General features: G+C 45.6%; 1 protein-coding gene across 1 annotated transcript in view; it reads left to right on the top strand.

Moving 5' to 3' along the window:
• Positions 1 to 14,148, top strand: part of VIPR1 (vasoactive intestinal peptide receptor 1) — a 117,190-nt gene that overhangs the window by 54,110 nt on the left and 48,932 nt on the right. Inside the window, exons 3-4 of the mRNA XM_024211855.2 lie at positions 9,691 to 9,794; positions 13,774 to 13,871. Of these exons, the coding sequence (XP_024067623.1) occupies positions 9,691 to 9,794; positions 13,774 to 13,871 (202 nt within the window). The remainder of the gene's footprint in view (positions 1 to 9,690; positions 9,795 to 13,773; positions 13,872 to 14,148) is intronic.

The following is a 14,148-nucleotide window of genomic DNA, read 5'->3' as shown; positions in this document are numbered from 1 at the left end:
GGAGGCTTATTCCTTCACCCTCTCACTTCCGTGGTCCTTCTCGCATGAACAGAGAGCAACAATACCCGAAGTCCGAAGATGCAAACAATTTGATCTTTATTGGGGTGAACTTCCAGCAAGCATGATTCCAGTTTCCGTCCTCAGGGTCCCCCTTCCCAGCTCTGACACCACAGAGCCTTGCCTGTGTCCCTGTTCCCATTCCCCCCCAGCCCCAGCGAAACATGATTCCAATTCCCCCACCCCCGTTCTCTGTTCTCATTCCCCCCCTTACTTCCTGATTGACTGCCGACTATACAGTAAAACTTGAGTTCTGCTTAGCTATACCTTAACCAATCATTTTACTGAAATTTAACTAACCAATCCTGACATATTGTAACATGATTATTTAACCAATTATATCCCACCACCTTAATTGGTTTACACCCAACAAAATTAATTATACAGCAGATAGAAACAATTACAGAACCAGACAGAGATTATACAGACAAACAATAGGGAAGTATCAGAGTAGCAGCCATGTTAGTCTGTATCCGCAAAAAGAACAGGAGTACTTGTGGCACCTTAGAGACTAACAAATTTATTAGAGCATAAGCTTTCGTGGGCTACAACCCACTTCTTCGGATGCATATTGAGTGAAACATATAATCGAGGAGATATATATACACACGTACAGAGAGCATGAACAGGTGGGAGTTGTCTTACCAACTCTGAGAGGCCAATTAAGTAAGAGAAAAAAAACTTTTGAAGTGATAATCAAGGTAGCCAAGTACAGACAGTTTGATAAGAAGCAAGTGTGAGAATACTTACAAGGGGAGATAGATTCAATGTTTGCAATGGCTCAGCCATTCCCAATCCCTATTTAGCCCTGAGTTGATTGTGTCTAGTTTGCATATCATAGGGAAGTAGAGACTACAGTGATAGAACAATACAGAAATGAGGATTTCATACCCCAGCTATTGATAAGTGAGTTCTTGCCAGACAGGATGCTATCAAACTAAGTTTCCTTTTACATCTTCTAGGCTCTTCCCTTTCTCTGGCGGTGATAAGAATATCAGGACAGGATGGCCTTCCTAACAGCCCAATAGCACCTTATTTCAATGTGACTAGTTTGGAATGTGAGGATGTGACCGTAGGCTTCCCAGCATATGGCTGCCTCTGCTGCTTAGCCGAAGGCATTACCCTAAGAACAAGGCCTCAGACTGTCACAGTAAGAGAAGGCCCTTACACCGGCAGACTGTGATTTTGATTCTTTCTTTTATGCCTCTATAACTAGCTAAGTGATAAGAATACACCTACATTCTTAAAGTATAGGCCTTTGCAGACAGGCCTGAATATCTATATCCTAACAATACCATCCTGTAATAATGTCCTGCACCATTACATGTGTTTACTCATTCTATCCTTGGGGAGGACTCAAAGGGACAGATCCTAGTCTGAATCCAGCATGCCGATAGAGAACTCCAAAGGCTTTCCCCACGGCTGAGCGTTTTATAGCCCCTGGTGTCCATCATGCATATGCATGGGGTGTCCTCATCCTAAACCCTAGTATATTCATTAATTTACCCTCATGAACATATACATCAATCAGTTCCCATAACTATCTGCTGATGTTTTCCTCCACAAATATCCTAAAATTGGTACAAACTGCCTTCTTGTGGCTACCTGTCAGCCGTTTCCCCTTAATTTCAGCACTTACAATTATTGCAAAACAAAGTCATATGCCATCTTGTGACTTAAGGTCACTGTTAGTTTACGTACTTAGGCGAACTCTATTAAGCTACCTACTTCTGCTCAGACTGTTAGCCCTCATACTTATGCTGTCTGCTTAAACTACTTCTTATAGGTCTGGGTTTATAGTTCTCTTGCATTTCTGCCTAATAGTCCTATTCTATGACCTTATTATCATCTTAACGTAAGCTTGCAGAATACATTGTCCTCCTTCAGATCTTAAAACTCATTTGCCTACAAAAAAACCTGGACAACAGTTAGGCTGCTGGTGTGCTGAGACCACATGCTGACTAGGGTGACCCATCAGCATGTGAAAAATCGGGACAGGAGGTGGGGGGTAATAGGAGCCTATATAAGAAAAAGACCCAAAAATCGGGAGTGTCCCTATAAAATCGGGACATTTGGTCAACCTAATGCTGACCAATATTGTCTCATTGTTTCCTTGAGCTCCGCCATCGGTCTGTATCCATCTGTTGTCTCTTGTCATATACTTAGATTGCAACCTCTTTGGGGCAGTGACCCGTTTTTTGTTCTGTGTTTTGTGCAGCACCTAAGACAGTGGGGTCCTCGTCCGTGACTGGGGGTCCTAGGTGCGTCTGCATTGCAAAACTAAGTACTACTAACAATGTTATGGTATTTATGTTTGTGCTACATTTGCATTTCGTGACTCTGGCCAAGATAGGAAGCTGAACTATTGTAAGAGATGTTGTGGTTTTATTACTCTCAGCGAGGCCAGACATACCAGAAACTTCAGCCTTTCCTTATGAGAAATGAAGTTCAGTTAGTTTGTCACTCTTGGTAATATTTGAATTACACTGGCACCGCGGGTGACCCTAACCGAGACCAGAGCCCCATTGTGCCAGGCACTGTATAAACAGATTAATCCCTGCCCTGAATATGTAACTTACAATGTAACTAAACAGAGGGTGCGTTTACAGATGGGGAACTGAGGCACAGACAAATCAAGTGGCCACATAGAAAGTCAGCCCAGACCTCCTAAATGCCAATCCAGTGCTTTAACCACTAGGCCATCCTTCCCCTCCTGGGGTGAGGTTAAGGATAAGCATTGAGATTTTGGGGTTCTTTATCCAAACTGAACCTCAATTTTGAATTTTTAGAAGTTCGTCCATCACTGTAATGCCAAATATTGGTTCGAATTGGTGTCCACTTCAGGAAGAGACTTTGTCCATTGCCTTTAGTCTGCAGGAATACAGACGTGAGATAAGACCTAGGCCAGGGCCGGCTCTAGGCACCAGCAAAACAAGCTGGTGCTTGGGGCAGCACATTTTTAGGGGCGGCATGGCCGGCGCCAGAATGCCGCCCCTAGAAATGTGCCCCCGCCGCCCTAGCTCACCTCCGCTGCTGCTGGCGCGCGAAACAGCTGTTTCGCGCGCCGCGGCCGCTCGGGGTCTCTCCCTCCCTCCCTCCCTCCCTCCCAGACTCTCAAACCTGGGAGGGAGGGAGGGAGGGGGAGATCCCGAGCGGCCGTGGCACACGAAACAGCTGTTTCGCGCACCGCTGCTCCCCCTCCCTCCCAGGCTTGAGATCCTGGGAGGGAGGGGATGACGCCGAGAGGCCGCAGCGCGGGCGCCGCTTCTCCCCCTCCCTCCCTCCCTCCTAGGCTTGAGAGCCTGGGGGGAGGAGGCAGGGCTGGGTATTTGGGGAAGGGGCGGAGTTGAGGCGGGGCGGGGGTGGGGTAATTAAAAAACGGGGGGGGGGGCGGCCAAAATTGTTTTTGCTTTGGGCGGCAAAAATCCTAGAGCCGGCCCTGACCTAGGCAGTGGCGGATTAGCCACTGGGCTAATGGGGCCCATGCCCAGGGGCCCTGGCCAATTGGGGCGCCCCAGAAAAATGGGTACCCCTGTGCCCTGACCTGCTCTGCCCGCCCGGTGCTCCTGCTGGGGAACGAGGGAAACCCCTCTGCCCCGACCCTACTCCCTGGCAGGAGCGCTGGGCGGGTGGAATGGGACAAGCCCCTGCACCCCGACCCCGCTTCCCATCAGGAGCACGGGGTGGGGGTAGGGGGCGAGGAGAGGGGAATGCAGGCAGAAGGGGTGGGTAGGGACCTCCACTTGCTCGGCCCACGGCCCCACAAAAGTTTAATCTGCCTTCGGACCTAGGTCCCTAAAATCGTGTATTTCTTGTACACCCCAAGCTGCCATTACAGAAAAAGGGAGTTTAGAATCTTGAGGGATTACGTTCTTGGCTTTGTGAATTCCAAAAACATGTGAACTACAAAAGGAAGTAGAGAAAACTTCTAAGAAAGTGAGATTCCCTTAAACCAAGAGAGAGAAATTTTGGCCTTTGACATTTATACCAAGACCTCAGAGTCTGATGTCTGAATCAGAGGCTCGGCTGCTGTAGTGACCTCCATGCAGCAGCAGCTTTTTGCAGCTCGCTTTGTTCTTTTCGCTTCTCATCACAACAGCATCAATTCACTCACGCTTCCAGCCCCAGAACAAAGTGATAAAAATAAACTTTTCTTTACAAGTTCACCTCTGGCCTACATCTGAGAGCGTCTCTGGCAGTAAAAGCCCTGCATTTGGGCCTCCTGTGTGCGTACTAGTAGGCAAAGCTTGATAAAAGCTTAGCTCAGAAGTGTGAACATGAACTGAGGGTGGTGAGCCACAAGTCACTGTGGGGAGGGAAAACCGGAGTTGAATAAGTATGCCATATTGCCCAGTGGTCTCATTAGTTCTTTATTTATTTACTACATTTACAGTGTATTTGTATTACAGTCAGGGCCGGCTCCAGCATTTCTGCCGCCCCAAGCAAAAAAAAAAAGCCGCGATCGGCGGCGGCAGTTCAGCGGCAGGTCCTTCGCTCCTAGAGGGAGTGAGGGACCTGCCACCCCCGAATTGCCGCAGGTGCCGCCCCTCTCCCTTGGCCGCCCCAAGCACCTGCTTGTTAAGCTGGTGCCTGGAGCCGGCCCTGATTACAGTATCATAGAATCATAGAATATCAGGGTTGGAAGGGACCTCAGGAGGTCATCCAGTCCAACCCCCTGCTCAAAGCAGGACTTAATCCCAACTAAATCATCCCAGCCAGGGCTTTGTCAAGCCTGACCTTAAAAACCTCTAAGGAAGGAGATTCCACCACCTCCCTAGGTAACCCATTCCAGTGCTTCACCACCCTCCTAGTGAAAAAGTTTTTCCTAATATCCAACCTAAACCTCCCCCACTGCAACTTGAGACCATTACTCCTTGTTCTGTCATCTGCCACCACTGAGAACAGCCGAGCTCCATCCTCTTTGGAACCCCCTTTCAGGTAGTTGAAAGCAGCTATCAAATCCCCCCTCATTCTTCTCTTCTGCAGACTAAACAATCCCAGTTCCCTCAGCCTCTCCTCATAAGTCATGTACTCCAGCCCCCTAATCATTTTTGTTGCCCTCCGCTGGACTCCCTCCAACCTTTCCACATCCTTCTTGTAGTGTGGGGCCCAAAACTGGACACACTACTCCAGGTGAGGCCTCACCAATGTCGAATAGAGAGGAACGATCATGTCCCTCGATCTGCTGGCAATGCCCCTACTTATACAGCCCAAAATGCCGTTAGCCTTCTTGGCAACAAGGGCACACTGTTGACTCAGATCCAGCTTCTCGTCCACCGTAACCCCTAGGTCCTTTTCTGCAGAACTGCTGCCTAGCCATTTGGTCCCTAGTCTGTAACAGTGAATGGGATTTTTCCGTCCTAAGTGCAGGACTCTGCACTTGTCCTTGTTGAACCTCATCAGGTTTCTTTTGGCCCAATCCTCTAATTTGTCTAGGTCCCTCTGTATCCTATCCCTACCCTCCAGCGTATCTACCACTCCTCCCAGTTTAGTGTCATCTGCAAACTTGCTGAGAGTGCAGTCCACGCCATCCTCCAGATCATTAATGAAGATATTGAACAAAACCGGCCCCAGGACCGACCCTTGGGGCACTCCGCTTGAAACCAGCTGCCAACTAGACATGGAGCCGTTGATCACTACCTGTTGAGCCCGACGATATAGCCAGCTTTCTATCCACTTTATAGTCCATTCATCCAGCCCATACTTCTTTAACTTGGTGGCAAGAATACTGTGGGAGACCGTATCAAAAGCTTTGCTAAAGTCAAGGAATAACACATCCACCGCTTTCCCCTCATCCACAGAGTCAGTTATCTCCTCATAGAATGCAGTTAGGTTAGTCAGGCATGACTTGCCCTTGGTGAATCCACTTTCCTCTCCTCCAAGTGCTTCAGAATTGATTCCTTGAGGACCTGCTCCATGATTTTTCCAGGGACTGAGGTGAGGCTGACTGTCCTGTAGTTCCCCGGATACTCGTTCTTCCCTTTTTTAAAGATGAGCACTACATTAGCCTTTTTCCAGTCATCCGGGACCTCCCCCGATCGCCATGAGTTTTCAAAGATAATGGCCAAAGGCTCTGCAATCACATCCGCCAACTCCTTTAGCACCCTCGGATGCAGCGCATCCGGCCCCATAGACTTGTGCTCGTCCAGTTTTTCTAAATAGTCCCGAACCACTTCTTTCTCCACAGAGGGCTGGTCACCTTCTCCCCATACTGTGCTGCCCAGTGCAGCAGTCTGGGAGCTAACCTTGTTCGTGAAGACAGAGGCAAAAAAAGCATTGAGTATATTAGCTTTTTCCACATCCTCGGTCACTAGGTTGCCTCCCTCATTTAGTAAGGGGCCCACACTTTCCTTAACTTTCTTCTTGTTGCTAACATAAATATATATATATATATATGGAGATATACCTATCTCATAGAACTGGAAGGGACCCTGAAAGGTCATTGAGTCCAGCCCCCTGCCTTCACTAGCAGGACCAAATACTGATTTTGCCCCAGATTCCTAAGTGGCCCCCTCAAGGATTGAATTCACAGCCCTGGGTTTAGCAGGCCAATGCTCAAACCACTGAGCGATCCCTCCCCCTCAACTAAAGGCCCCATCTTAGCTTGCAGCCCCATTGTGCTAGATAGTGCTACTCTGCCTCAGTTTCCTTCTCTGTTAAAATGGAAAAAAGATTTCTCAGTAAAGTGCTCTAAGATCCTTTTGATGGGAAGCGTTGTCTGAGAGCCAGGTGCTACTGTTCAAGACTAACAAATGAACAAGAAATTAGAAACTCAAAGGTGTGGGGAAATGATCCAAGCAAACCACAGAACGAAATAAGCATCAGTTGCTTCAGCTAATCAGATAAGAAACAAGAAATTGAAACCACCGAAAAACACTCTAAATGGAGGGGATTGCCTTTAGCAGGAAATACAAGACCCAGTAATTCAGATGATAGAGTCTATGCCCACGCTGCACATATGAAGAAGCACTGAAATATACATGTCATTCAGAGGGAGAGAGAGAGCATTGCATACTGATTGCCATGGTTCCACTGAGCATGGGTTTTTCACCTCCAAGTGAAATGTTACGGTTGTAATTTAAACCCCTATAAAAAGTAATGGAAGTAATGAAAGTGCAGACATGGCTTGACTTCTAGATGGTAGGACAGGGAAAACGCTTTGTGCTATGCAATCTGCGTGCAGCTACTGCAGCGTGCTAGGGAACAACAGTTTCAGATCTGTACGAGTGCATCACAGATCTCTGGGTGCTAGTACAATGCGAATAATAAATAAGAATCACTTCTTTGATTGTTACTCATGAGTAGCAGATATCGCCGCAGAAGTTTGTGAATACTTCAGAAACAGGAAAAAAGGCTACATTTGCCACAAATAGTATTGACAACGAATAATTTGCTCCACTGTGCTCAGTCAATGTGACGGTTCTGCAAGGGAATGAGCACCTATTTGTGAGTTGAGGATGTTCCGTGCTTTCTGAGTCAGGACCTGACATTCGGGATTTGATGTTTATTCAAAACAGGTTAATCTCTTTGGTCTGCAGACCTGGGCTAGAAGTCCTGGTAGAACAGGCTTTAGGTATCTGAAAGCAAGAAACGCTAATGAGGCAAGAAATACTATGAGAGCAGTTTTCCTTGGGATACATTGGGCACTCCTGTGGTCAGTCCCAGCTGGTCCCAGGAGTACAGAGGTGTGAGCTAAGTAGACATTTTGAACCTCTAACAAAGATCATCCTGAGTTTTGTCTAGTTTGGGTGAAGGTTGGAAAGGGTGGCTTTTATGTTTCCTGAACCTGTTCTTCCAGCTCAAAAAATTACCTAGCACATGACTTGCTTATACGTGGCTGTGACCGGATGCCTGGGATGGACCACCCTGAGAATGCCACACTCAGGCAGACAGCAAGAAATGGGGCAGACAATCCCCCAAAACTGGGGGTTTATTCTATAATTAGATTCACCAACTGGTAACAAAGAACTTCTGTAGCACCACACTGGTTAACAAGAAACCTTTAGGCATTCCAGCCCTTGGTTCCTATCTAGACAAACTGGTCTAATATAGTGAGAGGTTACTGAAAACCCAGTTCACCGGATGTGAGGTTCTACCATTCCTAAAGGATCAGACACTTACCCCCTGGTCAATATATATTTCAAATCTTACCCAAATATCACACTGCCAGACAATCCCTAGTAAACTATCTAAAGATTTATTAATAAAAGAAGAGCATTGTTAAATGGTTAAAAGATTATATACATTACAAGTGGTGATGGGTGAGTCCAGTGGTGATGGGTGAATCTAATGGCTTGCAAAAGTCTCTGGAAACATCCCAAAAGGTTAGAATCCAAAGGCAGCTTAGATGTAGTCTGCTAGAGTCTTTCCATGCCTTTTCTAAGGCATTCCAAGTAACTGCTTGGAAGATCTCAGTCCCTCAGCTTAAACTTTCCCTCTTTAAAGTTCAGCAGACTAGAGATGCAGGATCGTGCCCAAGGTTCAGTATTTATAGGTTCCTAACAGTCTGATAAGAACTTGTCATAGCAAGGCTTTCCTCCAAGGAAGAATAGGCACTGCAGGTAGTTTGTGGCCCTTCATTGTTAAACTACGACCCTTGCTTTGAAGTTAATCTTCTATCTCCTGTGCATACACAGGTAACCTAGTTGCACTCATTTACATAAGACAATTAGCCAATCCTTCATTATAACAGGATCAATAAGTTGAAGACAATATAAGTAATATTATTAATTTCCTGCGGTGTCTCACATCTTTGATCTTAAGGTTAACTGAACACAGTTGCATACATGATGTGAAGGCAATTAAGACATGAAAAGGATTTAGCATCTAAAAGCTCATTTGATTAGCTTGGTAAACTTCTAACAGGATATAGGTAAACACAGACAAATACACTTAGCAATTATTCCTTGCTTCTTATCAATACAAAGTGAATGAGTTGGGGTTTGCTAGCTTAATTAGCATATCTTTGATACCCATACATAAGTGGATTGTCTTGATTACAACTGCAAGGCCTCTTGTTAAGTTGTTATGGGTCATACACAAGTTAGTTGATTTGCCAGCGCTACAGTGTCCAAGAATTCTTATCCCTCCAGAACACATGTTAAAGCATGCGGGACAACCTGTGGACATCTGTTGTTTTCCTACAGCCAAATCAGAGGTCCTTAGTCCTCACTCAAACAACACTCCCATTGACTTCCACGGCTTTTGCTTGAGTAGCACAGAAAGGCTGGGTGTGGGGGTAAGGCCCTGGAAGGGACACGGGGAATCTGGGTGCAATGCCACAAACCTCTTGCATAACTGTCATCTTGGGCAAGTGATTTCATAGTTCTCTTCCTTTAGCTCCCCACCTGTAAAATGGGAACAATAATGCTTCTCTTGTCTGTTTAGATATAGAAACACTCCCGGGGCAGGGACTGTCGCAAACTATGTGTCTGTACAGTGCTGCACACAATGGGGCCCGGTCTACAGGTGCTATTATAATACCAGTACTAAATAATAACTAAGGAGGTCGGGATTTGGCCCCGAGTGTTGTAAAATTCATGATCTGGAATTTAAATTTGCAAGTGATGCCTGGTTTTTTGAACATCAAATCAACGTGCTCATTGTGTAATCATCCTGCTCTTTTCCTTCTAGGTAATGTGACCAGGAACTGCACAAGCCAAGGCTGGGCAGACATGTATCCTGCCCCCTATGCAGCAGCTTGTGGGTACGATACCAACAGCACTCCAATAGAAGAGGTCTGTAAAGCCCTGATGAGTAGAATTCAATATGGCTATTTCCTCAGGGGTGCATAGAGGAATCTCTTGACTGCTTCACCTCATTTTTCCCTTTCACCCCCTGATCCTCAAGGTCTAACAAGAAGGTCGCTGTCCTTCTGACCGAGATCACCTGGAAATAGAGCGCAAGCATTCCTGCTAGTCAGCGTTGACATCAAAGAGCCAGATGTTGAGCACCTGCAAAATCCCATTGACTTCAGTGGGAGTTGCATGTACTCCGCACCTCTGGAAATCAGGCATCTGACTATTTATAGATATAGCTGCCTCACTGTAGATATCCACGTTTGAACATTTTCAGCCATAATGTCTTTCCCCCTAAAGTATTTGGCAAACTACGGTCGCCCTCTAGACAGAGTCCATTTGCCAGCTTTACCTTCATTTAGTAAATACGGTGACCTCAGTATTTGCAGTATTACCTAAATGTCCTATAGTTACAGGGTCTGCTGAAGGTGTACATTGGCACAAGTCTATTGACCATCAGGGATGGTCTAGACAGTATTGGGACCTGCCATGTGGGCAGGGGACTGGACTCGATGACCTTTCGAGGTCCCTTCCAGTCCTTGAATCTATGAATCTATGACATCAGTGGAGCGATGCTGATAAAGCTAAGAATCTCGAAAGCTGTAGGGAATACCTAGGGCATGGCATGTACTCAAGTTACATTATTCAGTTTTCTAACAAAACTGTCAAGTGTTTAGGAGTGTTTCTATGTGAGTAATTAATGGTATAGATATTAATATCAATGTGTGTGTGCTTGTATATATGTATATATATATTACATAGGAATTATATTGGTAACAGAACAAGATGGAGCATTGGACATTATATGTTGGGACATATAGTCTCTACATGCCACCCCTCTGTATTAAAAGTGGGGGCTGTCACATAATTTATTGCAGACTTCCATGTGCAGCATTTAGCCAAAGGGTTGAGCTTGGTCCCTCACTGGAATAAACCAGTCATAGCCAGCCTACACAGGGAGACCTGGATTGAGGTTTTCAAAGATGACTAGGAAATTTAGCCACCTAACTCCCATTGAAATTCATGGGAGCTGTGTGGCTAAATCCCCTAGTCAACTTTGAAAATCTTAGCCTTGGAGTCAGCCGGTAGGCTGCACTAGCAAAGCATGAGAGGGGACTGGATCCATGCTTTTGTCTCACATAAACACAGCTCCACTGTGTGCATGTGTTTCCCTGCATTACTGCCTGCGTCAGCATAAGTGAGTGCTAGGCAACAGGAGGCTTGGTAATAAAAGTATCTCTGTATTGACAGACACTTGTATCCGGCCCATACTTCTCCTAAGTCTCTCCCAGTACTCCCACATTACAGAGACAATCAAGTGATTACATGGAAAATCTCAAGAGGGCTTAGCCAGCCTTAATAATGGCCAAATCAGACAGAAAATGCTAAAGGAGACTTGCACAAAGAACATCAGTGCCCTATTGAAGGGGCCAGCCAGAGCTTCACCTCTTCAAGTGTCTTGTTTCTAAGATCAAAACTTAAGGCCCGGGCTCCAAGTTTTGAAACCCATTGTTACGGCTCAGGAATGCAAAGGGCCTCCTCTAAGAACTCTAGTTTGTGTTCTGAGCACAAGGGGATTTTGGGAATTCCTGTTACCAGCTTTGAAGACCCAATGGATTGCAGAATTGCATAAATGCCTTGTTACCAAGAGAACACACATTGTGTTCTTTTAATTCTCTCTTAATTATTTTCTTTTGACTCACACCGCTTTATGATGCCGCTTGAGCCAAAATGTGGCTTAGGCACTAACATGCTGTACGTTACTCAACTGTGAAGATGAATAGAAGTGATTTGTTGAGTTGGCTATCACTTTTGGGGGGAGGGAGAGGGAGGATTGGAAAGAGGGAGGAAGACAGAGTGTATCAGCCAGTGAGACATGAGCTCCACCCTAGGGTGATAGTCATCCAGGTTTGAAACGTCTCCTGAATTTTTAATGTCTACTAAGCACAACTCAAAAACAACATGAAAAGTATGAAATATGCATGAGCACTTTTTGGAAGACTTTGTTCCTGAACTCTGGCAGCCCACGGAATGTGGAATGTACGAGCATCAAAGTGGTGTACTTCTGATCCCTATGGCTGTACAGCCATATATCTGTGGTCTGATTTTTCAAAATGTTTGCATTTGCAAACGCTGGCCCATTTTGCATTCATTATTTGGATGGGTATGTGCAAACTCCCAGTTTTGTGCACGTATGAGTAACATGGGATAGATCACTTCATCTATGTTCTGTTCATTCCCTCTAAAGCACCTGGCATTGGCCCCTGTCGGAAGACAGGATACTGAGCTAGATGGACCTTTGATCTGACCCAGTATGGCCGTTCTTCTGTTCTTATATGGCTAGATTCATAGATTCCAAAGCTAGAAGGGACCATTCTGATCATCTAGTCTGACCTCCCGTATCACACAGGCCATAAAACTTCCCCAGAATAATTCCTTTTGAACCAGAACATCTATTTAAAAAAAAATCCAGTCTTGATCTAAAAATTGCCAATGATGGAGAATCCACCATAACCTTTGGTGAATTGTTCCAGAGATTAATCACACTCACTATTAGATAGGGGCCTAAGAGTGCAATCTGTAAGTGCATTTAATGTGAGTGTAAATGTGGCCTACAAATGTAGAGCAAATCAGTCCCCTGGTGTTCTACAGAATCGTTACATTGCTGAATGCATTTTGGGAGCAACGCTACTCATAGAGTTAATACTACTAATACTGTGTTATCTCACATTTCATCTGATGTCCTCAATGCTCTTTACAAACATCAGTGGACTCATTCTGATCTCAGTTACACTGGGGTAAATGTGGAAGTTACTCAGTTGAAGTCAATGTAGTTATCTCTGTAATTACCCTGGGTAATAGAGATCAGAATCTGGTCCACACTAATTAATCCCCCCTGTGATATAAGTGGTGGTGTTCCCAAGGAACTGGAGACATGGAGAGATTAAACAAATTGCCTAACATTAAACAGAGAGTCAATGGCAGAGCTAGAGTCAGAACCCAGGAGTCCTGATGTGCAATCCCTAGCTTTCATTAACAGAACATAATCCCTTTCTCTTTTAGTCTGAGTAATGGTTTAGTGACACAAGCACAGGACTCAGCCAAATTCCCAATTCCCTCTGTGGCCTGGGATAGATCATGTTAACTCTGTCTTGGTTTCCCGATCTGTAGAGTTGGGGGCGAGAATGCCGACACACCTCCTCACCTGGACTACGTCTTCCATTATGCACCAGGCTCAGAGACTCCCAGGATGTGCCACCTCCCCTCTCCAGGAGGGGAGACTGTGGTGCATCATGGAACATGTAGTCCAATTGGGGAGCCCAGCCTATAGAGGAGAATGGAAACATGAAGCAACCAAACTACAACTCCCATGAAGCACTACACAAGCATTTCTGAATCAAAATATTTGTGTTTTCGGCCAACATATTCTGGGTTTTTATTTTTTGCCCCAAAGTCATTTTTTTCTGTAGAAATAAAACCCATTTTCATCCCAGCTCTATCCCCAGTCTGCATTGATTAAATGAAACCATCTCACACCCTGTGTTAGTGGATAAACCAAAGTGATCTGCTGCCAATGCCCTGTATTACTGAGTGTAAAGCCTTCCTCTTCTGCATGAATATCACCGTGTAGCCACTTCTATGGTTAAATAAATAACACTGCACCCTGTAGGGCCCTTTTCCTTGTAAAATCACTGCATAATTAGGACCTGATCCAAGACCTCTTGGGATCAATGGGATTGTTTCCATTTGCTTCAATGGGTTTTAGATCATGCCTTCTGCCATTTTACACCTGAAAAGGGTGTTTTTACCATGGTGAGCTAGGAATTAGTGAGTGATATTGTATGAAGTGTTTATTAAGGAGGAATCTTTGATGGCTCCTCAAAGACCTAATCATTGCCTCTTTTCTCTATATTGGCAGACGACGTTCTATGGCACAGTGAAGACCGGTTACACCATTGGACATAGTTTATCTCTCATTGCTCTCACTGCTGCTATGATCATTTTGTGCCTCTTCAGGTGAGAACCTGGGCGTGGAGGGGAAGGGAACGTGTAGGGGTGGGGAAACAGATTGTTTAATTCCAAGGACCTCAGCAGATTCTTGGCTACAGGCTGAGAGTGCCTTGCATTTGGAACGCCCAGCAACCCCTTTCAAGAGCGAGGCGGCTGGTGGCAGTGGAGGGACAAATATGGTTGAAGTAGCTCCAAGAAGGACGCGGTCACACATTTTGGGGTGTCCTGTGCTCCACATAGCTCAGTTAAGCAGAGTGCCACCTGTGCCTTAGAAACAGGCAGA

The sequence above is a fragment of the Terrapene carolina genome, unplaced genomic scaffold (assembly GCF_002925995.2).
Source record: "Terrapene carolina triunguis isolate 2854851 unplaced genomic scaffold, T_m_triunguis-2.0 Scaffold111, whole genome shotgun sequence".
Lineage (NCBI taxonomy): Eukaryota > Metazoa > Chordata > Testudines > Emydidae > Terrapene > Terrapene triunguis.
The sequence above is the reverse complement of the archived record's forward strand: the minus strand, read 5'-3'. Positions and strand labels throughout refer to the sequence as shown.